Raw genomic sequence first — 23,872 nt, 5'->3', positions numbered from 1 at the left:
GCACAAAGTCGACTTTTCGGGGGTTTGTAGCAACTAAAATATAAAAAATTTTATAAAAACACATAGTATATCCTTAAAGGCGGCATTGCCACGACTAATTTGAGCAAAAAAAATTTAAATTGGTCCAGCCGTTTCAGAGATACAAGCAGTCAAAAAGTGATGTTGGTAATGCAAAAATTAAGAAACGTCGTCTCCTTATTCTTCTCCTCTGTCCGCAGGGGCGGATGAAGAATTTACGGGGCCTAGAGTATTATCATTATCATTAAAATTTACGGGAATTTCTCGCACCAGGTGCCAAGAGTCGACGATTTCGATTTCCCCGAGTTGCGCTACGGGAATTCCTCGCACCAGGTGTCAAGGGTCGACGAATTCGACTTTCGCGAGTTGCGCTACAGAAATTTTTCGCACTAGGTGCAAAGGGTCGACGAATTCGACTTCCCCGAGTTGCGCTACGGGAATTCCTTGCACCAGGTGTCAAGGTTCGACGAATTCGACTTTTGCGAGTTGCGCTACGAGAATTTTTCGCACCTGGTGCCAAGGGTCGTCGAATTCAATTTCCCCGAGCTACGCTACGAAAATTCCTCACACCACGTGTCACGGGTCGACGAATTTGACTTTCGTAAGTTGCGCTACAGGAATTTTTTGCACTAGGTGCAAAGGGTCGACGAATTCGACTTCCCCGAGTTGCGCTACGGGAATTTCTCGCACCAGGTGTCAAGAGTTGACGAATTCAACTTTCGCGAGTTGCGCTACGGGAATTTTTCGCACCAGGTGCCAAGGGTCGACGAATTCGATTTTCGGGAGTTGCGCTACGGGAATTCCTCGCATCAGGTCCCAAGAGTTGACGAACTCGAGTATCCCGAGTTGCGCTACGTGCATTTCTTGCACCAGGTGCCAGGGGTCAATGAATTCGACTTCCCCAAGTTGCACTACAAAAATTTCGCAAACATGAAAAACAGAGAAAGAGATATGACATATTTTGATATAAAATCTAAAATTTCTTAAAATATTTAGTTATCAATAATCTTACCGTAATATTTTTATGCGCAGAATAATAAAACGAATCAATACGTGTAAAAAAAACCCATTGTTATTTTGAAGAAAAAGTATGTAATTCACAATGTACTTTTTTTAACAATTATGCGTTTTCTTTATACCACTTGATTCTTATTATTCTAATCATAAAAGTATTACGGTAAGATTATCCATAACTTAATATTTTTAGAGATATTTTAATTTAAATTTTATATCGAAATATGTCAGATTAAGATATAAAATAACTCGAACAGTATTAAAAAGAACTTCTGAATAGTATGAAAAAGGAAATTATATCCTTTAATCTTGTTAATATTTTATTAACAAATAAACTGCCATGTAATAGAATTTTATTAGTATTAATGAACGAAGAACATTTCATCGACGTCGACATTGATCCAGTCGCAAAACTTATAATGTAAAATAATTTAGTTAATATGTTATTAAGTTAATATAAATGTTACATTCAAAATGTAGAAAAATAATTTAAAAATAATTTAAATTTTGTCACATAATTAATTTTGTACATTTCTGTACATTTTTATGTTAACTTAATTATATATTAACTAAATTATTTTACATTATAACACGTCTTGTGTTTTATATATAGCATTTAAGTCATGTGAAACAGATGTTTTATTAGTAATATTAGAAAATAACTAATTACATAAGTCTTGCGTTTGATATCACAGTTACGTTATGTGAAACATAATAAGTGTCATTTCGAATATTTTAACTATATTATTTTATGTTTAACATGTCTTTAATTTGATATCATTGTTTTTTTCGCATATTTTGTAAAAATTTTAACAAAACGGTGATATGAAGCCAAAGATATTTCATATCAGCTATCCATGGCTTTATATCAATAGGGCAGTCAAACCGAAGACATGTTACAACGAAAAATAGTTTAGTTTGAATATTCGAAATAAAACATTTGTTTCACAGAATGTAAGTGTAATATACTAAATACTTGTGTTAGAATGTAAGATAATTTAGTTAATATACAACTAACTTAATATAAATGTTACATTCAAAATGTGCAAAAATAATTGAAAAATAATTTCAATTCTGTCACATAATTAATTTTGTACATTTATATTAACTTAATTACATATTAACTAAAATATTTCACATTATAACACAAGTATTTTGTTTATATCACACTTATGTTCTGTTAAACAGATGTTTTATTGGTAATATTACAAAATAACTAATAATAACATAAGTATTGTGTTTGATATCACAGTTACGCTAGATGAAACATAATAAGTGTCATTTCGAATGTTTTAACTAAATTATTTTATGTTTAACATGTCTTTGATTTGATATTATAGTTTTATTTCGTATATTTTGTAAAAATTTTAACAAAACTGTGATATCAAATTAAAGATATTTTATATCAGCTATCCATGGCTTTATATCAATGGGGCAGTCAAACCGAAGACATGTTACAACAAAAAATAGTTTAGTTTGAATATTCGCAATAAAACATTTGTTTCACAAAATGTAAGTGTAATACAAAATACTTGTGTTAAAATGTAAGATAATTTAGTTAATATACAACTGACTTAATATAAATGTTACATCCGAAATGTGCAAAACTTATTGAAAAATAATCTCAATTCTGTCACATAATTAATTTTATACATTTATAAAAAAGTAGGTGATATAGCACAAAAATTCATAAATGATAAGATTTGGCCAAGTTCCAAAAAAGACATTCCAATATGTTTATATTTTAATAATTATCTAAATTTTTAATATATCACCAACATGAAAAGTAACTGATATGTTATTCAAGGTGCAAATTCAAAATAAACATACATAAAATATTCATAAAATGTATAAATAAAACTGATCAAAATTTGATTAAAAAAAAATTTAATTAAAATAACAAAATATTTATTAAAAAATACAAGAAAACTTGGCGCTGCCAACGGGCTTCCCCCCCCCCCCTAGCGCCATTTCTCCCTTCCCCCCCCCCCCGTCAAGAGGCTCCACCACCCCTTCACCCCTTTACATCTTTACAGCTATAGTATTATGAAACAACGAAAATGAGTAATAATGTAATAATAGCATGATTAATTGACATCATGTAATTAATTGACATTATGTAATTAATTGACATTATGTAAGTTAACATGTTGTTCGGTGTGGCAGCGCCAAGTGTTTTTGTATTTTTTAATAAATATTTTGTTATTTTAATAAAATTTTTTTTTAATCAAATTTTGATCAGTTTTATTTATACATTTTATGAATATTTTATGTATGTTTATTTTGAATTTGCACCTTGAATAACATATCAGTTACTTTTCATGTTGGTAATATATTAAAAATTTAGATAATTATTAAAATATAAACATATTGGAATGTCTTTTTTGGAACTTGGCCAGATCTTATCATTTATGAATTTTTGTGCTATATATAATTTCTACAAATAAGTTAGTCTTACGTATGTAATACTATGTATATGTGTAGTATAGTGAAAACAGGATTCAACATTATTCTTTTAAATTATATTGCAGGAGGAGTTTGCTTATTTACGGTAAAAAAGGGACTATAGGTACTAATATTTAAGTCATCATTAATTATTGCGTAAACAAGGTAACATATAATATTCTTAACTTATGGCATAAACATATAACATAATACATGCATCTTTAAGAATAACTAGTTCTTTGAAAAATAACAAGAATTATGTATATGTAGGAAATATAAATGTTTGTTTTGTTAATAAATTTAGTGAATGTATAACTTATGAACAATTGAATATATACTACGTATATATATATATAGCACAAAAATTCATAAATGATAAGATCAGGCCAAGTTCCAAAAAAGACACTCCAATATGTTTATATTTTAATAATAATCTGAATTTTTAATATATTACCAACATGAAAAGTAACTGATATATTGTTCAAGGTGCAAATTCAAAATAAACATACATAAAATATACATAAAATGTATAAATAAAACTGATCATAATTTGATTCTAGAAAGTAAGTGATATATTATTCTTAGTGCACATACAAAATTTTTTAAAATTTAATTAAAATAACAAAATATTTATTAAAAAATACAAAAACACTTGGCGCTGCCAACGGGCTTCACCATCCCCCCTCCCCCTAGCGCAACCCCTTTACGCCATTTCCCCCTTTCCTCCCCTCCCCCCCCCCGTCAAGAGGCTCCACCACCCCTCCACCCCTTTACATCTTTACACCTATAGTATTATGAAACAACGAAAATGAGTAATAATGTAATAATAGCATGATTAACTGACATCATGTAATTAATTGACATTATGTAAGTTAACATGTTGTTCGGTGTGGCAGCGCCAAGTGTTTTTGTATTTTTTAATAAATATTTTGTTATTTTAATTAAATTTTAAAAAATTTTGTATGTGCACTAAGAATAATATATCACTTACTTTCTAGAATCAAATTATGATCAGTTTTATTTATACATTTTATGTATATTTTATGTATGTTTATTTTGAATTTGCACCTTGAACAATATATCAGTTACTTTTCATGTTGGTAATATATTAAAAATTCAGATTATTATTAAAATATAAACATATTGGAGTGTCTTTTTTGGAACTTGGCCTGATCTTATCATTTATGAATTTTTGTGCTATATCACCTACTTTTTTACATTTTGTGCACAGAATTCTATCCCAGATTTTTCTAATTGACCGCCTAGGGCAAGCCTGAATTCAACGCTATTGCAGCCGTAAACGCTATAATTGCGAAAATAATTTTTGTTTGGGGCCCAAAAATAATTTTTTTAATTTGGCACCTAGGACAAGTCTAAACTCAGCGCTATGGCAGCCGATGTTTTAGTTCAGCGCCTACGGCAGCTTTTATGAAGCGCCAGAGCAGCCGATTAATTGTTATAATTTTCCGGATCTAAAAAATTCACGTAAATTTACTACAAAGAAATTCCGACACTTACATTCGAGGAAAGTGTCATTAAATGCAGTTATTTCCAAAATCACTTAATCTGCTCCAAGAACAATATGTACGCCCCTTGTGCTCCTTTGGGCCAGTTTTTCTTAATGACTTTCATGTCATTAGAGCAATACCATTCTGATTTTTTTTCTGCTCTCAACATACACGTGTAGTGACCACGATTCATTTCTTCGCCTTCGTGAAATATAGCGCTTATTACCTTGTACTTTTTTTTATCTATCGTGATATTATTCGTCGGTACGGCGTTAATCCGATTGTTGATAATTTTTTTGCAAACACCGTTCACAAAAGTGTATAAATTGAGCTGTATCACTAAGATGGATAAAGTCGATTCGATTACGGTTTTCTTTTTCAGAACGGAACCTTTACATGCGTTACAACTGCCGTCTATCGTTTCCCATTTGGAAAATTCCGAATCAATCAAAGTTTGTAGCGTGACACCTCTTTTCCTTTTTAATGTCGATTGTATAGGTAATATTAGCAAACAACTTTTTTCCAACGTAGTTACCGTGTAATTACATTTGGCATTTGAGCAACATGTTACGTGCTTCAATTCGTGTTCCAATATATCATTGATTTCAGAATACGTCGACATTAGAGCCATGAAAAATTGCGAAGCATCTTGTTGTATTCGTTCTTCGAAGCATTCTCCGACAGATCTTCTAACCGCTTGAACGTTGCAATATTTACGCTCAGTATACGCGCATATAGCATCAGTCAATGCGTTCGATGCTTTATATTTTAGTATTTGTTGCCTGATACGCACGCAATGAAATACACACTGCAATATTACATTAGCGTAACACGAAACATTATCGTCATTAAGAAGGCCGTATATTTTCCACGTAATTACACTTTTTGATTCCTCGCAACCATGATTCTGTACATTATCAATGATACTAGGTATGGTCCATCGACGATCGTAAACTTTTATAGCCTTTTTCTTGGATAAATCGATTTGTGGCAGCTGAGATTTGAACAAAGATCTTAGTCGATTATATTCCGAAATGGCTCCTGAGTGTGCTTGAACTGATGCCGGATTGAAGTTTATCAAATGTAGGCCTTCCAATGTACTCACTCGAGACAAACCTACATAGGCTTGACCATCACTGAATACAGTCGTTCCCAGATCCATCATTGCATTTTTACACGTAACGCCTTGACTTTTGTGTATAGTTATTCCATAACTGAGGGACAATGGAAATTGTTTGCGATGTACCACTATTTTGTGAAATATCTCGAATTTAATGTCTACTCTCGTTATTGCGAATTCTTTGTTATCCGAAGTAACTAATGTGACGGAATAAATATTTCCATCAGCAGCACGATTAACCGCAACTACATTGCCTATTGTTCCGTTGACAAGTCCCAGAGTTACGTCAATGTTTCGTCGAATCATCACTTTAGCACCAATTTTAATCATTATTACTCTTTCAATGCCTGCCGTTTCTGAAACTTTGTCATCTTTATCTTCCAAGGTTTTTTGCACTTTTTTTCTCATTGCTGGAGCACAGTCGACATCATCTTCTGCTATTAGTAGAATTTCCTCGCCGTCGATTTTATTAAGCATTGCCGTGTTCAAAACCTTGCACAAATAACACGTAGGTAATAAACATATTGTATCGGTCGGTAATTGATTCATATAAGTGTAAAGTTCATTCAATCTTTCGTCGCAACTATTTTCTTTGAAAATGATTTTTCTTGATTCAAGTACATTGATGTCAGAATCCGTTATGAGACCTATTCGTATTCTAGAAAGTATATCGCGATATCTGTTGTCGCCTCTTTGTCGCATATTTATCAAGAGTTCGTCGTAATCAAACAATCTCCACAAGTCAAATCCACCCATGGTACCTAAATACTTCTGAACATCTGATCGAGACATTTTAACGAACGGAGGATGTCCTTTTACAGGAGGAAGCTGCAACAAGTCTCCAAACAAGAGAATGTGTTTTCTACCAAAGAAACCATCATTTGTATCTGTCGTATCAAAAATTTCACATAATCGTAGATTGATAAACATAAGTGTCACATTCGAAATCATGGATACTTCATCGATTATGAATAGTTCGACATTCTTCAATTTGTCTCTCAAAATTTTCAAGATTACGTCTGACAATTGCACGTACTTAGGCGTAGATTCATGAGTGACGGGTAGCTGAAACATTCTATGGATTGTCAGGCCATCGATATTGAATGCTGCAATACCCGTGGGAGCAGATATCGCAGTCGTTTTTTTCAAATTTATTTTGATCCAATGTTTGATCGTTTCAATAAGAAAACTTTTTCCTGTACCACCCTCACCGCTTACGTACAATCGTAGAATATGATTTTTATTTTGTAAAACTTGGCATACCCTGTCGAAGACTCTTTTCTGATCTTTGTTCAATTGCGACATCATTTGCGATAAATTAATCGGGGCGTCAATCTTACCAAAATCTTCCAGATTTTTCATCGCGTCGTCAGCTTGTACTGGATTGCAATCCAGTTCATCGTCATCAGATTTGTCTCCGTCTGCTATTTTTAAATCATTTTCACGCTTCTTGATCAATTCAGTAACATCCTCAAAAGCTTTCTGTATTTCTTCGAGCCTTTCGTGATATTTCATTGCCTTCGTCAATCCAGTCTCTGAATTCTTAAAGGCATCCGTGTAAGTTTCGTACGCACCTTTGAGTTCACTCGAATCTCTCCATGGTTTGAACAGAAGAAGCAGCGAGTAAAAGTACTTTTCGGGTTCAGTTTTTACATTGAATCGGTAATGGTTTATTAAACTACCCTTTTTTCGTTTCTTTACAAATAAACGCGATACCAGTTCGTAATATTCGACCTCGTCACTTTTTGGCATCTGTTTTACAATGTCCCAGAATCTAGTAAAATCGTACAAATTCAATGATTCTAGTTCTTTAGGTCTGTTTGGATAATGATCATCGATGAGCGACGGACAATAGATATTCGTAGAATTTTTATCGAGAGCTGTAATTTCATTGAATGTTTTAACTTTTCTGTTTCTCACTTCATTGACGTCGATCCATTTGATAATGGTATCACAATCCGTACCATACAAGGGATGCCCTAATAGTGTATCCGCAGCTTCTAAAGCACCGCATTCTCTGTTATTCAAACGACGCATCGCAAAATTCCACAATTTCGATGCCAAAGGCTTATTGGAATCTATCATTTCAAAGTCTATGTTACATTTTTCCGACTTTGTCGTGTATTTTGTTAAATACGAGTTTAAAAACTCTGATTTTTCTCCAACAAATTGTATGTCCATATTTCCCTCCCAAGCCAATTTGATAGCCGGATTATAATCATTAATAAACCTCTCCGACTTCTTGCGAGGAAGATCGTACAACCTGCTTCTACTGCGTAAATTTTTTCTACCCACTATTGAAGTGACAACGTCTCTTAAAACGAAATTTGTCGTAACTGATCGCGGAAAATCAAACCGACACTTTCTGTAAATATTTGTTTCGGTTTTCTTTGTACGCATGCAATACGAGTTATGTTTATGATTCTGATCACTTGTAACCGTTTCGTACAATGTTGGCGAAACGTTTTTATCTGGAATTTCGCACGTCACGTATTTTTGAATAAACGAAACAACTTCTTCATCCGGCGATTTTCCTAGCACAGGAGCATCTCTTATCCAAATCAAGCAATGCATGTGCTGGATACCTCTAGTTTGATATTCTAATCGCCAGAAGTAGTGGATTACTTCCCCTATTGGGTTATCAACTGAACGAATAAAATCAATCATGGCTTTGAATTTTATGCACATGAATCTAGACGTGCTAACAGGGTCATATGCGATTAGTTCGTTAATGCTTAACTTCTCTTTATCGGGATTCATGTCTCGTAAATATTCACCCAAATCGGACCATTTCCATTCACTAGGACTCAAAGTCAAAAACCACGTTGCTGGGCCGTAATGCAGAGTCATGCATTTCACATTATTGGATGGTTGTCGCCAAAATTGATCCGTATTTCTCAGTTTTCCGAAAATACTCATTAAATTCGATTCCAATTGTTCGTCTTTCAATTCGTTCAAGTATCTATCAGCAGTATATCTCTCTCGTGCGTTAGCAACCATCATCGTATAATATATACCGTTTTTCAATTGTCGGTTGTTAGTATCATGAAGAAGGAAAAACAAGTACTGCGGATTCAATCTGAATCTATTGTGTTTCGACATCAATCGCGTTCTGATGAATAAATATTCCGGTAATGCAAAATTTCTATCTTCTCGTTGTCCATTGATACCCTCTGGATATAAATCGGGGAAACACATGACATCCAGATATTTATAACGATTATCCATTGGAACATCTTCGATTTTTAACATTTGATAAAGTTTGAGTGCAGATTCGTTATCAATCCTTTTCACGCGCATTGGGTATATCGTATACTGATCATTAATACCCGAGTCTTTGGTAATTTGTGTCAGGAAAGCCTTACGTTTCAAAACGATTTGGTCATTATCTTTAATCTGCTGTACGGTGTCCTCAACCACCTCATCTATTTCGTCATTATTGCTCTCCTCGCCCCCATCATCGACGATCTGATATTCTGTTTCTTGCAACTTCTCATTTAATAAATCATCAGATGACGCTGGAAGACGAATTTCCGAATAGTGCGGATTATTTTCTTTTAACCATTGCAAAGCCTTAAACACTTTATTAATATCCACCAAATTTTCCCAAACAACTTTTGATTTTTTAGGCATACCTCGAACGAGAATGTGCAACTCGTGTTTCAAATTTATAGGATTTTCCGGAGGACATATCTTATCCAATGTTTCTTGTAAAGGAAGTGGCAAATGAAATGTTCTACCTTTTACTTTACGGATCATTTGTCTGTGCGGCAAATGTTTGTTCGAAACAGCGCCCATTGTTTGCACTACTTGGAAGCTGCTCATTCTCTTGATTAACATTTTTTCGTAATCATTGAAATCCGACAAAACATCCGGTAATGGTTTTACGGCAAGATTATTCAAAACGCAAGTAGAAGGCAACATGCCTTTCCGTAATTTGCCCAAACAAAACTTACAAATTAATCCAGTATCGCTATTGTGTTCTGTTACGTAAGTCATCAAGTTTTTCCAAAAAGGTCCCTCTACTGGTTTTTTCAGCTTTTTTAGCTCAGAAACGTCACTATTCACACATAGTTTTTCGCAAGAGACACAAGGGAAACGTGGTGTATCCAACAATCTCTTTTTCATAACTGTAAACGCTTCGTAATTTTGCGACAAAATTTTTTCCTCGTCCAAACTAACGGTCAAATTGTTTTTGTAAAATCTTGCTTTAACCTTTGCATCATTGGAAATTTCCAGCAATTTATCCATATTGACAAATCTCAAAGCTGAAAACAAATGATGAAATTTTTTATAATTGCCTATCAATTTGTAGACATTTATTCGAATATTTCTCACGAGAGGAAAATGAGGCGATAAAGTGCTTATCGTTGCAATGTATGATTCGCAAATATTTGGATTCGCATAACAGTCCGGAGGATGTCCCAATCTGCTACTCATATGTGAAACAGAACAATTTTTGAGCCGCGCCATGAATTTAGCATTCATTATCTTCTTTATAGTAGCTCCTTCAAACTCTTCCAACAATTTCACATACTTTTCCAAGGAAATATCACTTATGCGGCATCGTTTCTCGTCACAGTGCCATATTTTTGACTTTTTATCATTGTTATCCATTAACGGTAAAACATTTATCACTCCATGAGAAGAGGACTGTCCTATTATAAGTGGTTGCTCAAACTTTTTCCTTTGCTCGTAAGCAGTTTCAAAAAAGTATGCTTCGGAAGACGAAGTATGTTTGGATGAGCCACAAAGAGCTCTAATTCGATCGCTTTTTGGATATTTCAAAGTCTTACATTCATTGAATCGCAATAGTGCGGTTTCAGCAGCATTTTTCAAATACAAAAACACTTTTCTTGCTGCATTGACGTACGATTTTTTTGCTATCATGCACCACTTGAATATATATTCGGCTTCCAATCGAGCACATATCGCCGGTTTATTAATTTTCCTCGATATCCGTCGAATATAGAACTCTGACCATTTTGGAAAGTTAAAACACTTTTGCCAAGATCGGACAGTACTGAATTTTTCTTTTACTCTCTCGATCGTCTTTGATCTTTGTACGATAGACTTGTTACCACGTTTTGCATAATACTTTTTGTTGTACAGTTTTTTTGAGTCAGAATGTTTGTGTTTAAATTTTCTTCGGCGATCTCTTTCACGTGCAGCATTTTTAAAATAATTTTTTCTTTTGATTTGCCGATTGTACAGCAATTGGTGTGAGTAATTATGGCGTTTTTGAGCTCGTTTATTTTCTAAATCTTTTTGGTACTCGTCGCGTTTTCTTTTACATTGTTCCTCAGGATTTTTTTTGTACTGATTACGCACTCTCTGACGTTGTGTTTCGGGATCTTGTATGTACTGATCACACATTATCTGGCGTTTCGGTTTGGGGTTTTTTTTATATACCTCACACATTTTATAACATTTTATTTTAGGGTCCTGTTTATATTTATTGCGCTTTTGAGTGCATAAAAAATCAGTTTTTGGCATATTGTTGTTTGTGAGAAAAAGCATCTTTCTCGAGTCGTTTTGAACGCTGTTCTTCAGTTTCCTTGCTACGTGCAAGCCTTTTTCTCAGTGCATCCGCCTCTCGTATTTTCAATGTCTCCAACGGTAATAACATTAATGGAGCAGTTGAATTACAGAGGTACGGAAAATGAGTGATTGTTTGTCCTGCAAACATTGCAGACAAATGAGGTCTTAGCAAAGATCGATCGTACGTCACAATACAAGGATTTATGCCAAACAGAATCGATGTAGCAAACGCAATCGCCATAGGACCACAATTACAACCGTCGACTTGCGACTGGACTGTAGGAAAGACTATCGGATTGTTTTGAAAATCATGAAAAGGAAATAATCTCTCCACAAAAATTCGAATTTCTCCATTCAAATTTTGCTTATTAGCATTACGACTGCCTTCATGAGAATCATATATAATAACAGACTTTGCGTCGTAATGACAAGTAACCCAATGTCCGCCCGCGAAATTACTGTGCAGTATTTGCAAATGCTTCTTTTTTAGATTTTCGAGTGGAACAATCTGATCAGGAAATATCGTCAACCATACAGGTCGAGGTGCATATTCAGAATTTCTTTCGAGTAACGCATGGAAACTATCTATCATCGTTTCTGTCAACCATTCTTTGGAAATCAAAATGTCTTTTTCCTTATTGCCATAATAGAACTTGTGACACTGATGATGCATTTTGAGCTGGCGCTCGGGGCAGCCTTATACAGATATATGGCGCTTAGGGCAGTCTTTTAGTCATGCAAGTGTCACAATCACCTTAAACGAATAATTAAAGTTACAGAATTCTATATCAGATTTTTTAATTTGGCGCCTAGGACAAGCCAGCCAGGGCCAAAACTCAGCGCTATTGCAGCCGATATTTTAATTCAGCGCTTACGGCAGCCGTTATACAGCGCCAGAGCAGCCGATTATTTTTTCTAATTTTTTTCTGGATCTGAAAAATAAAAAAAGTGTATTAATACATAAAACAAACAAGTTATAAATTTTAGATTAATAATTGTAAACTTTGTACAAGTTTTTTTGCAATAAGCAAGCGAACAGTTTAAAATAATTTTAATAAACATATGCAGAGATTTAAAATTATTATACTAAATAAAATATTGCAGAAAATTTGCTTATAAAGAAGTGAAGCTACATTTATCTTCTGTATAGTATTTCTGAATAGTTGAAAATCAAGTAATCACATTAACATTTAAAAATAGTATTTATTTATTATCACTAAATCATCAATGCAATCTCCTAAAAATTTTTGCTGCTTTCTATTCTATATAAATAAATCCTGTTTATAAACCTTGCTTATAAAAAAAAATTATTCCATAAATTCTACACTTATATTAAATATCTCGAAAATAAAACATTTTATAGGAAAATGTGTTAGACAAAAGATGTTTGGTTCGAAAAAGGAAAAAAGATGGACATATTAATTTGGATGAAAGCGCTTCGGAGATTTGAAAGTCAATCTAGTTTTTTTAAATGGAACTCTATCTTAATTTTTTTATAAATCGATTCCTCGCAATATTCGGTGTTAAAAGTTATATAGGTAGAATGGCCACAAATTAAATAGTTTATGAGATATTTTATACGTTGACATAATTTTACTAAAACAATAAAATATCTCATAAAATAGTCATTTTTCCATTACCTTATCTGCATACTTGTATGCACAAAATAATGAAAAGAATCAATTAGTGTAAAGAAATAAATAGTTGTTTAGAAAAAAAATATGTACCTGCTTGTTGCAAATTCATGCTTTTTCTTAAAAACAACTATATGTTTCCTTTACACCAATTTGTTCCTCTCATTATTTTGTGCTTATAAATATTCAGGTAGAAATATTATGTCAAATGAAAATAAACATATGCATATAATATATCTTGAAAACTATTCCATTTTTGACCATCCTACCCTTATAACTTTTAACAGCGTATATTGCAAGGAATCTATTTATATAAAAAAATTAGAGCGCTTCCATTTAAAAAAATGAGGTTTACCTTCAAATCGTCGAAGCGCCTTCACTCATAGTCAAACTAATATCCTTTTCCTTGCTTCCTCTTCAAAGCGAACAAGTTTTTTCTAAAACATTTTCCTATAAATAAAAAAATGTTTTATTTTCGAGATATTTAACAGTTTTTGAACTTTTGGGACACACTGTATATACAACCTACAGGGTGCGGCATTTAAATTGAAACGTCTAAATGCCACCCTAATTTTTTTAAATAAATCAATTCCTCGCGATATTCGATGTAAAAAGTTATAACGATAGAATCTCGTTAAATATTCATTTTTCGATTATCTTATCTCAATACTTTTATGCACAAAATGATGAGAGGAATCAATGTTTAAAAAAAAAATATGTTACTGCTTGTTGCAAATTATCATACTTTTTCTTAAAAATAACTGTGTTTTTTATATACCAATTGATTCCTCTCATTATTTTGTGCAGAAGAGTATATAGATAAGATAATTGAAAAATGATTATATTACGAAATATTTCATACTTTATGTAAAATTATGTCAAATTAAAGTATAAAAATTCTCCTAAACTATTCAATTTTTGGCCATCCTATCATTACAACTTCTTACGTCGAATATGGTGAAGAATCGATTTATAAAAAAATTAGAAGAGTTCCATTTAAGAAAACTTGATTGATCTTTAAATCTTTGAAGCATCTCCACCCAAGGTGTAACTAATATCTCTATCTCTTTTTCTTTTATGAAGCAAACAACTTTTGTTTAAAACATTTCTTTTCATTTTTATTTTTTATACATGATTCTGAAAGGTTTCCTCAAACTTCAACGGCGTATTCTAGCGGTCCTGATGAAAACAATTCCTATAAACATATGTCCTGCAATGTTTCCTTTTCAAGATACAATCATTTTTTAATTTTTAATGAAATTTTTAATTTTATTGGAAAGTGCAGTATTAAATCCAAAAAACAATCAAAGTAAATGTTCGAAATGTTCGCCAGCCGCAATTCAGCGCCCAAGAACAGTATTGTCGAGAAAAAAAGGTATCTCGAAAAGAAAGCGTTGTAGGACACGTTCATAAGAACTTTTTTCATCCTTATGACCGCTAGAATACGCCTTTGAAGTTTGAGAAGACCTTTCAGAAACACCTTGTATATTTTGGAGTCTGAATTAAAATGCCGCACCCTATATATGTATATATATTAATAATAAATAAAATTTTATTAACTAAACAACTGCAATAATTGTTCAATAATAAATTCAACAAATGAATAATAGAAATATGTTCCAAGAAATATGTTCCAAGAAATATGTAAGAAGGCAGTAGACCGTTATATTACAACGATCTCGTTTGTCTAATGCAGTGCTCGAAATTGGTTGAACATTTGAGCCGATTTCCGCGGTAAACGCCTCCTTTCCTCTCCTTACCGCGCGCGCCGCAGCCGCTAGGGCCAGCACCGCCGAGCGTTAGGAGCGGCACTATCTGATTATGAGTGGGTTCTTCTCCCTATTTATTAAAATTTTAAAAAATGTATTAAAATTTAAATATAAATTTAAAAATAAATTTTTTATTTTTAAATTTAATAAGTGGAAATATTTCAATAGATTTCTACGTCACTCATGAGGTACTAATGCTGACGCGTTTTTTTAAAAGTGGTTTCTATCTACATTATTGCATCAATTGTTCATTCTCATAAAAGGCCAAGAAAATCTAATTAAGAAAATCTCTTTTATATATTTTTTTTAAATTAAGAATTTGTTATTTTTATCTTTAGTGGAATAGGCCTACGGGGGAAACCACTTAAAAAAAAAAGCGTCAGCATTAGTACCTCATAGGTGACATGGAAATCTATTGAAATATTTCCACTTAATAAATTTAAAAATAAAAAATTAATTTTTAATAAATTTTAATACATTTTTTTTAATTTTAATAAATAGGGAGAAGAACCCACTTATAATCAGATAGTGCTGCTCCTAACGCTCGGCGGCGCTGGCCCTAGCGGCTGCGGCGCGCGCGGTAAGAAGAGGAAAGGAGGCGTATCCCGCGGAAATCGGCTCAAATGTTCAACTAATTCCGAGCACTGGTCTAATGCATAATATATTACATGGTAACGTAAGCGCGAGAAAATCATATCTACTCAATAAATACCTGTGATAGCTAAGAAAGCATATGTATACAATAATTATACAAGATAATACATAAATAGAATAAATAGAAATGTTAATAATAGTAATTATTTCTTACCTGATTTTAAACTCCAGAAAGTATAGATAATATATAAGTAAGCTTCAGAAAGTCTGTACTATTACAGTTATTTGCGTAAAAATCTTCAAAGTAAAATAAAGCCGCAGATTTATTTTATTTTATAGCTCAGGCTTCTTCTATGTAACTCCCACAGAACAAATTCTAATGGATAGAAAAACAGAATATCAAAAATTGTTGCACATGTGTCTGTATATCTATAAATAAATCTAACTTTATTTATTGGTCAAGCAACGGTTTGTTGAATTTTTAAAGAAATATGTTTTCATCAATGATAAATAAATCGCAGAACTAATTTATTTCCTAAGACAATTGAATTGACTCGACGAACTGTATTTATGTAAGAAGGCAATAGACCATTATATTACAACGATTTCGTTTGTCTAATGTATAATATTAAATGGAAACGTAAGCGCAAGAAAATCATATCGACAAATACCTGTAAAAGTTAGGAAAACATATACAATAATTACAAGATAATACATAAAATAAATGGAAATGTAATGTAACAATAATAACTATGCATTACTTACTTATGTAGCCACTTCTTTATACCAAACACTACTTAAGCAGTTAACCTGGTACACTCTGTCGTCAATATTTACACTCACTGATCAATGAAGTACTGAACATTGACATCCCGAATTCATAGTCGCGACATATAGATCTACTTATATCGATAATCTCGATGATAACTAAATCCATAATGTACATTTACACGAACTTACTCCAAACTACATTACCAGCTGTCGAAGTGATGACAATATTATTGTGAAAGTTTCAAATCTGTACTAATTATCGATTCAATGATCTTCAATGATCTCTGCCCTGTGGGGACCTATGGCGGACCGCTTCGACATTTGTGAACGCATGAGGATGGAGGACGATGTAAGTAACTCCTTTAATATTGTTAATATTTTATTAACAAATAAAATTAATACAATAAAATTGCAGATACTAATGATGAACGAAGAATCGCTCCTCAACGGCGATGTCGACGTCGACGTCGATTTAATCACCGCCCATTCCGTCGCCGCCCGTTCCGTTGCCGCCCGTTCCGTTGCCGTCCGGGACGTGGCTGCTGGTTCCGTCGCCGCCGGTCCCGTCGCCGCCGGTCCCGTCGCCGCCGGTCCCGTCGCCGCCGGTCCCGTCGCCGCCGGTCCCGTCGCCGCCGGTCCCGTCGCCGCCGGTTCCGTCGCCGCCCGTTCCGTCGCCGCCCGTTCCGTTGCCGTCCGGGACGTGGCCGCCGGTCTCGTCGCCGCCGGTCCCGTTGCCGCTGATTCCGTCGCCGCCGGTTCCGTCGCCGCCGGTTCCGTCGCCGCCGGTCCCGTCGCCGCTGGTTCAATGTCGAAACAAAACAGACAAGGTAACATAATTTTAATCTATTAAAGATTGTACCATATATTAGTACTTACATAGTGTATAATTATTAGTACTTACGTACTGCATATTTTCCTACGCACTATTTTTTAGTAATTACGTAGAATATATTTTTCTTTGTACTATTATAAAAACACATATGTAATTAAATTAATTTTAATAATTACAGATTATAGACCGAGAGGTAGAGCCGCAGGAGCTCGCCGACAGCAGGAACGATTTATGAAATTTTTATATCAGCTATCCATGGCACCACATCACTGGGGCAGACACAGGGGAAGAGGCAGAGGAAGAAGGTAAGAAAGCATTAAAAAATTTCTAAAAATTACAAGTTATAGTTACATGTATAGTTATTACATTTATTTTACAGAAACAATTAAGTATTATCAAGTCATGGTGTTCAAGCGGCTCGTCGCATCGCTCAAGAAAAAATTTTTTTTAGTTATTTTCTAATATTACCAATAAAACATCTGTTTCACAGAATGTAAGTGTGATGTGACAAAATACTTGTGTTAGAATGCGAAATAATTTAGTTACTATGTAATTAAGTTAATATTAATGCACAAAATTAATTATGTGACAAAATTGAGATTATTTTTCAATTATTTTTGCACATTTTAGATGTAACATTTATATTAAGTCAGTTGTATATTAACTAAATTATCTTACATTCTAACACAAGTATTTTGTATCACACTTACATTTTGTGAAACAGATGTTTTATTTCGAATATTCAAACTAAACTATTTTTTGTTGTAACATGTCTTCGGTTTGACTGCCCCATTGATATAAAGCCGTGGATAGCTGATATAAAATATCTTTGGTTTGATATTACAGTTTTGTTAAAATTTTTACAAAATATACGAAATAAAACTATAATATCAAATCAAAGACATGTTAAACATAAAATAATTTAGTTAAAACATTCGAAACGACACTTATTATGTTTCATTTAGCGTAATTGTGATATCAAACGCAATACTTATGTTTTATTTCAAATATTCAAATTAAACTATTTTTAGTTGTAACATGTCTTTGATTTAACTGCCCCATTCATATAAAGTTATGGATAGCTGATATGAAATATATCTTTGGCTTCATATCACGGTTATGTTAAAATTTTTACAAAATATGCGAAAAAAACTATGATATGATATCAAAGACATGTTAAACATAAAATAATGTAGTTAGAACATTCAAATGACACTAATTATGTTTCATCTAGCGTAATTGTGATATATCAAACGCAATACTTATATTATTAGTTATTTTTTAATATTATCAATGAAACATCTGTTTCACATGACTTAAATGCTATATAAAACACAAGACGTGTTATAATGTAAAATAGTTTAGTTAATATGTAATTAAGTTAATATAAAAATGTACAGAAATGTACAAAATTAATTATGTGACAAAATTTAAATTATTTTTCTACATTTTGAATGTAACATTTATATTAACTTAATAACATATTAATTAAATTATTTAAATTATAAGTTTTGCGACTGGATCGATGTCAACGTCGATGAGATGTTCTTCGTTCATTAATACTAATAAAATTCTATTATATGGCAGTTTATTTGTTAATAAAATATTATTAACAAGATTAAAGAACATAATTTTTTTTTTCATACTTTTCAGAAGTTTTTTTTAATACTTTTCGAGTTATTTTATATCTTAATCTGACATATTTTGATATAAAATTTAAATTAAAATATCTCTAAAAATATTAAGTTCTGGATAATCTTACCGTAATACTTTTATGATTAGAATAATGAGAATCAAGTGGTATAAAGAAAACGCATAATTGTTAAAAAAGTACATTGTAAATTGCATACTTTTTCTTCAAATAATGGGTTTTTTACACGTATTGATTTGTTTTATTATTCTGTGCATAAAAATATTACGGTAAGATTATCGATAACTAAATATTTTAAGAGATTTTAGATTTTATATCAAAATATGTCATATTTCTCTCTCTCTCTCTCTCTCTCTCTTTCGTGTGCGAAATTTTCGTAGTGCAACTTGGGGAAGTCGAATTTGTTGAACCTTGATACCTGGTGCAAGGAATTCCCGTAGCGCAACTCGGGGAAGTCGAATTCGTCGACTCTTTGCACCTAGTGCGAAAAATTCCTGTAGCGCAACTCACGAAAGTCAAATTCGTCGACCCTTGATACCTGGTGCGAGGAATTTTCGTAGCGCAACTCGGGGAAATTGAATTCGACGACCTTTGGCACCAGGTGCGAAAAATTCTCGTAGCGCAACTCGCAAAAGTCGAATTCGTCGACCCTTGACACCTGGTGCAAGGAATTCCCGTAGCGCAACTCGGGGAAGTCGAATTCGTCGACCCTTTGCACCTAGTGCGAAAAATTCCTGTAGCGCAACTCGCAAAAGTCGAATTCGTCGACCCTTGACACCTGGTGCGAGGAATTTTCGTAGCGCAACTCGGGGAAATTGAATTCGACGACCCTTGGCACCAGGTGCGAAAAATTCTCGTAGCGCAACTCGCAAAAGTCAAATTCGTCGAACCTTGACACCTGGTGCAAGGAATTCCCGTAGCGCAACTCGGGGAAGTCGAATTCGTCGACCCTTTGCACCTAGTGCGAAAAATTCCTGTAGCGCAACTCGCGAAAGTCGAATTCGTCGACCCTTGACACCTGGTGCGAGGAATTTTCGTAGCGCAACTCGGGGAAATTGAATTCGACGACCCTTGGCACCAGGTGCGAAAAATTCTCGTAGCGCAACTCGCAAAAGTCGAATTCGTCGAACCTTGACACCTGGTGCAAGGAATTCCCGTAGCGCAACTCGGGGAAATCGAATTCGTCGACCCTTTGCACCTAGTGCGAAAAATTCCTGTAGCGCAACTCGCGAAAGTCGAATTCGTCGACCCTTGACACCTGGTGCGAGGAATTTTCGTAGCGCAACTCGGGGAAATTGAATTCGACGACCCTTGGCACCAGGTGCGAAAAATTCTCGTAGCGCAACTCGCAAAAGTCGAATTCGTCGAACCTTGACACCTGGTGCAAGGAATTCCCGTAGCGCAACTCGGGGAAATCGAATTCGTCGACCCTTTGCACCTAGTGCGAAAAATTCCTGTAGCGCAACTCGCGAAAGTCGAATTCGTCGACCCTTGACACCTGGTGCGAGAAATTCCCGTAGCGCAACTCGGGGAAGTCGAAATCGTCGACTCTTGGCACCTGGTGCGAGAAATTCCCGTAAATTTTAATGATAATGATAATACTCTGGGCCCCGTAAATTCTTCATTCGTCCCTGCGGACAGAGGAGAAGAATAAGGAGACGACGTTTCTTAATTTTTTGCATTACCAACATCACTTTTTGACCGCTTGTATCTCTGAAACGGCTGGACCAATTTAAATTTTTTTTGGCTTAAATTAGTCGTGGCGATGCCGCCTTTAAGGATATACTATGTGTTTTTATAAAATTTTTTATATTTTAGTTGCTACAAACCCCCGAAAAGTCGACTTTGTGCGCGCAGGATAAGAGACTTAGTAGTGTCATTTTCTGAACTTTGCCAGAGATTCTTTTCCTGACTTAGTAGTGTCGTTTTTTGAACTTGGCCGGAGACACTACCGCGTCTCCTGATATATATATATATATATATATATATATATATATATACAAGGTGAATAAAAAAGTACTGGAACTCCAGAATATCTCTAAAAATATGAGTTTTATAAAAAAATGTTTCAGATAAAAGTTGTTGGATTTAAAAAGATCTATTTACTGATCTTATCAATTTGACCTTAGGTAGAGACGCGTCGGAGATTTAAAGGTCATCTTAATTTTTTTAAACGGAACTATCCTAATTTTTTTATATCAATCGATTCCTTGCAATATTCGGCGTAAAATGTTATAAAAATAAGATGGCCAAAAATTGAACAGTTTACGAGATATTTTATACTTTAATTAGACATAATTTTACACAAATTATGAAATATCTCGTCAAATATTCATTTTTCAATCTTACCTTAACACTTTTATGCACAAAATAATGAGAGGAATCGATTGGTGTAAACACATAATTGTTTTTCAGAAAAAATATGTAGCTGAAATAATATATTTTTTTCTTAAAAACAACTATGTATTTTTTTTACACCAATCGATTCCTCTCATTATTTTGTGCATAAAAGTGTTGAGGTAGGATTGAAAAATGAATATTTGACGAGATATTTCATAATTTGAGTAAAATTATGTCTAATTAAAATATAAAATATCTCGTAAACTGTTCAATTTTTGGCCATCCTATATTTATAACTTTTTACGCCGAATATTGCGAAGAATCAATTTCTATAAAAAAATTAGGATGGTTCCGTTTACAAAAATGAAGACCTTCAAATCTCCGAAGCCTTTCCACCCAAGGTCAAACTGATAAGATCAATAAATAGGTCTTTTTAAATCTTACAACTTTTATTTGAAACATTTTTTTATAAAACTCATATTTTTAGAGATATTCTGGAGTTCCAGTACTTTTTTATTCACCTTGTGTATATATATATATATACATAATATAAAGTACTTAAATTTTTTTTATATAAGAATTGAAGGCATATTGCAAAAAAAATAGAATAGAACCCAAAGGTATTAATATGATGCGCTATTCGATTTTATTCACGTTAACATAAGAGCTGCTGCACATTGGACAAGAGATATTAAAAAAAAAGAAATAGAAATATTCAATAAGAAACAAATTTTACGTTATAATTGTTTTATTTATTCTCTATCTTATTTATTTCTTTTAGCTACTAATTTCGTCCATTTTAATAAAAAAAATATAATTTTAAAAAATAAAGAGAGAAAAAGAGAGGGAAGGGAAAAATTGAAAAAGCGGAAAGAAGATGAGAAAAAGGAAAAATAGAACAACTTTTTTATAAATAAAATTATTATATAATAGTAATTTTTTATTCTCATAAAAAAGTTAACATTTATTTATTATAAAAATGTTTAATGTTTACAGAAAAATATCTAATTTGTAACTTTGTGTGTGTATGTGTGTGTGTATGTTATGTATGCCTGTATAAATATAATATATGTTATATCTATTAATAAGTATAATATACAGGGTGAGGCAAAAGTATGGAAACCCCCGAATAAGTTTTGAGGAAGGCATTTTACAAAAAAATGTTAAATACAAAAGTTTTAGGAAATTTCTCTGGCTTTTCAATGGTGACCTTGGATTTGACCTTGACCGTGACCTTGAAGGTCATATGAAGGTCAAGTCCATTTTTTTAAATAGGAACCCCCATTTTTCATCGTAGATTCAGAAAGAGCGGAAAATTTTACATCGGAATATGACCTTGACCGTGACCTTGAAGGTCATATGAAGATCAAGTCCATTTTTTTAAATAGGAACCCCTATTTTTCATCGTAGATTCAAAAAGAGCGGAAAATTTTACATCGGAATATGACCTTGACCATGACCTTGAAGGTCATATCGAGGTCACGGCCATTTTTTCAAAAAACGAGAACGTTTATTTTTATCGTACATTTGGAAAGTTTTAAGATAAATGTCACATTAAGCTCCCCCCCCCCCCCTCCACAAACGAGAGGAAGATATGTTTTTCTATGTATTTTGACATGCTGATTTCAAATCCGGAGCAATTTTTTGGCACTGTTCAATAGGTTCCGAGAAAAACGTAAAAAATACCAAAAAAATTGTATGTAAGTGAGTTCGTTAACCAGGAATGCCTGTTATCACCGGACACCGCGTGAAGGTGAACTCTTGTCCAGCGCGCGCGCGCGCGCGCGCGTGTGTGTGTGTGTGTGTGTGTGTGTGTGTGTGTGTGTGTGTGTGTGAAAATGCGATCGTTTCCGGTCTGAAGCTTTCAAACCCACCACCGTGGCGTGATCGATGCCTTTAAGGACACTCTTAAGGCAAGTGTTCAAAGTGTCTTCCATCGACTTCAAAGTGTCTTCCATCGACTAGGGCAGCGCCCTAGTCGAATATAAAAATTCTCAATAGCACTGAACACCATTTCAGGCGGTATTTGTGGGCAAACATTTACGATTCGCTGTCTCAATTCTGCTAAATCACGAGGTTGGGTTATGTAAACTTTACTTTTTATGTAACCCCGAAGAAAAAAGTCAGGTGGAGCCAGGTCAGGGGACCTTGCTGGCCATTCGATTGTTCCTCTCCGACCTATCCACCGATTCGGGAATGTAACATTCAAGTAATCTCTTACAATATTTCGATAATGCGGTGGTGCACCGTCTTGTTGGAACCAAACCTCATTAAAATCATCGCCAGTTATTTCTTGTATAGCTGGAACGATGTCGTTTATGAGCAAATCCAGATATTTTTCTCCATCCAAATTGCCTTGTATAAAAAAAGGCCCAATTATTCAATCTCTAATTAAGCCTGTCCATACATTCAACTTTTGTGGTGTTTGTGTATGAGCTTCAAGTAGCCAATGAGGATTTTCATCGCTCCAATACCTGACGATTAATTTCCCCATTAAGTTGAAATGTGGATTCATCTGTAAAAGCGATAAGGTGCAGAAAATTAGGATCCTGATGAATTCTATCCATCATAATTTCACAAAATTGCACTGGACGGTCAAAATCATCTTCATTTAAGGGGGAACACCACGGTGACG

The 23,872-nt window shown here is 33.7% G+C and overlaps 2 protein-coding genes across 3 annotated transcripts; one reads left to right on the top strand and one right to left on the bottom strand.

Annotated features, from left to right (window-relative positions):
- Nucleotides 1-5,034: 5,034 nt before the first annotated feature.
- Nucleotides 5,035-10,356, bottom strand: LOC137000729 (uncharacterized). The gene has a single exon (XM_067358079.1). It carries the CDS (start codon nucleotides 10,354-10,356, stop codon nucleotides 5,035-5,037), a length of 5,322 nt encoding a protein of 1,773 aa, XP_067214180.1.
- Nucleotides 10,357-15,034: 4,678 nt separating this feature from the next.
- LOC137000357 (histone H1-like protein HC2) lies at nucleotides 15,035-18,832 on the top strand. 2 transcript variants are annotated; one of them, XM_067356646.1, is made up of 4 exons: nucleotides 15,036-16,763; nucleotides 16,830-17,241; nucleotides 17,425-17,551; nucleotides 17,626-18,832. In XM_067356646.1, exons 1-4 carry the CDS (start codon nucleotides 16,692-16,694, stop codon nucleotides 17,633-17,635), a joined length of 621 nt encoding a protein of 206 aa, XP_067212747.1. In that variant the 5' UTR covers nucleotides 15,036-16,691; the 3' UTR covers nucleotides 17,636-18,832. The 2 variants fall into 2 exon arrangements, with proteins under 2 accessions (XP_067212746.1, XP_067212747.1); XM_067356645.1 differs by having other exon boundaries at nucleotides 15,035-17,241.
- Nucleotides 18,833-23,872: the final 5,040 nt, after the last annotated feature.

The sequence above is a fragment of the Linepithema humile genome, chromosome 6 (assembly GCF_040581485.1).
Source record: "Linepithema humile isolate Giens D197 chromosome 6, Lhum_UNIL_v1.0, whole genome shotgun sequence".
In the NCBI taxonomy this organism is placed as follows: Eukaryota; Metazoa; Arthropoda; class Insecta; order Hymenoptera; family Formicidae; genus Linepithema; species Linepithema humile.
Note: the sequence above shows the minus strand (reverse complement) of the source record. Positions and strands in the feature narration are given on the sequence as shown.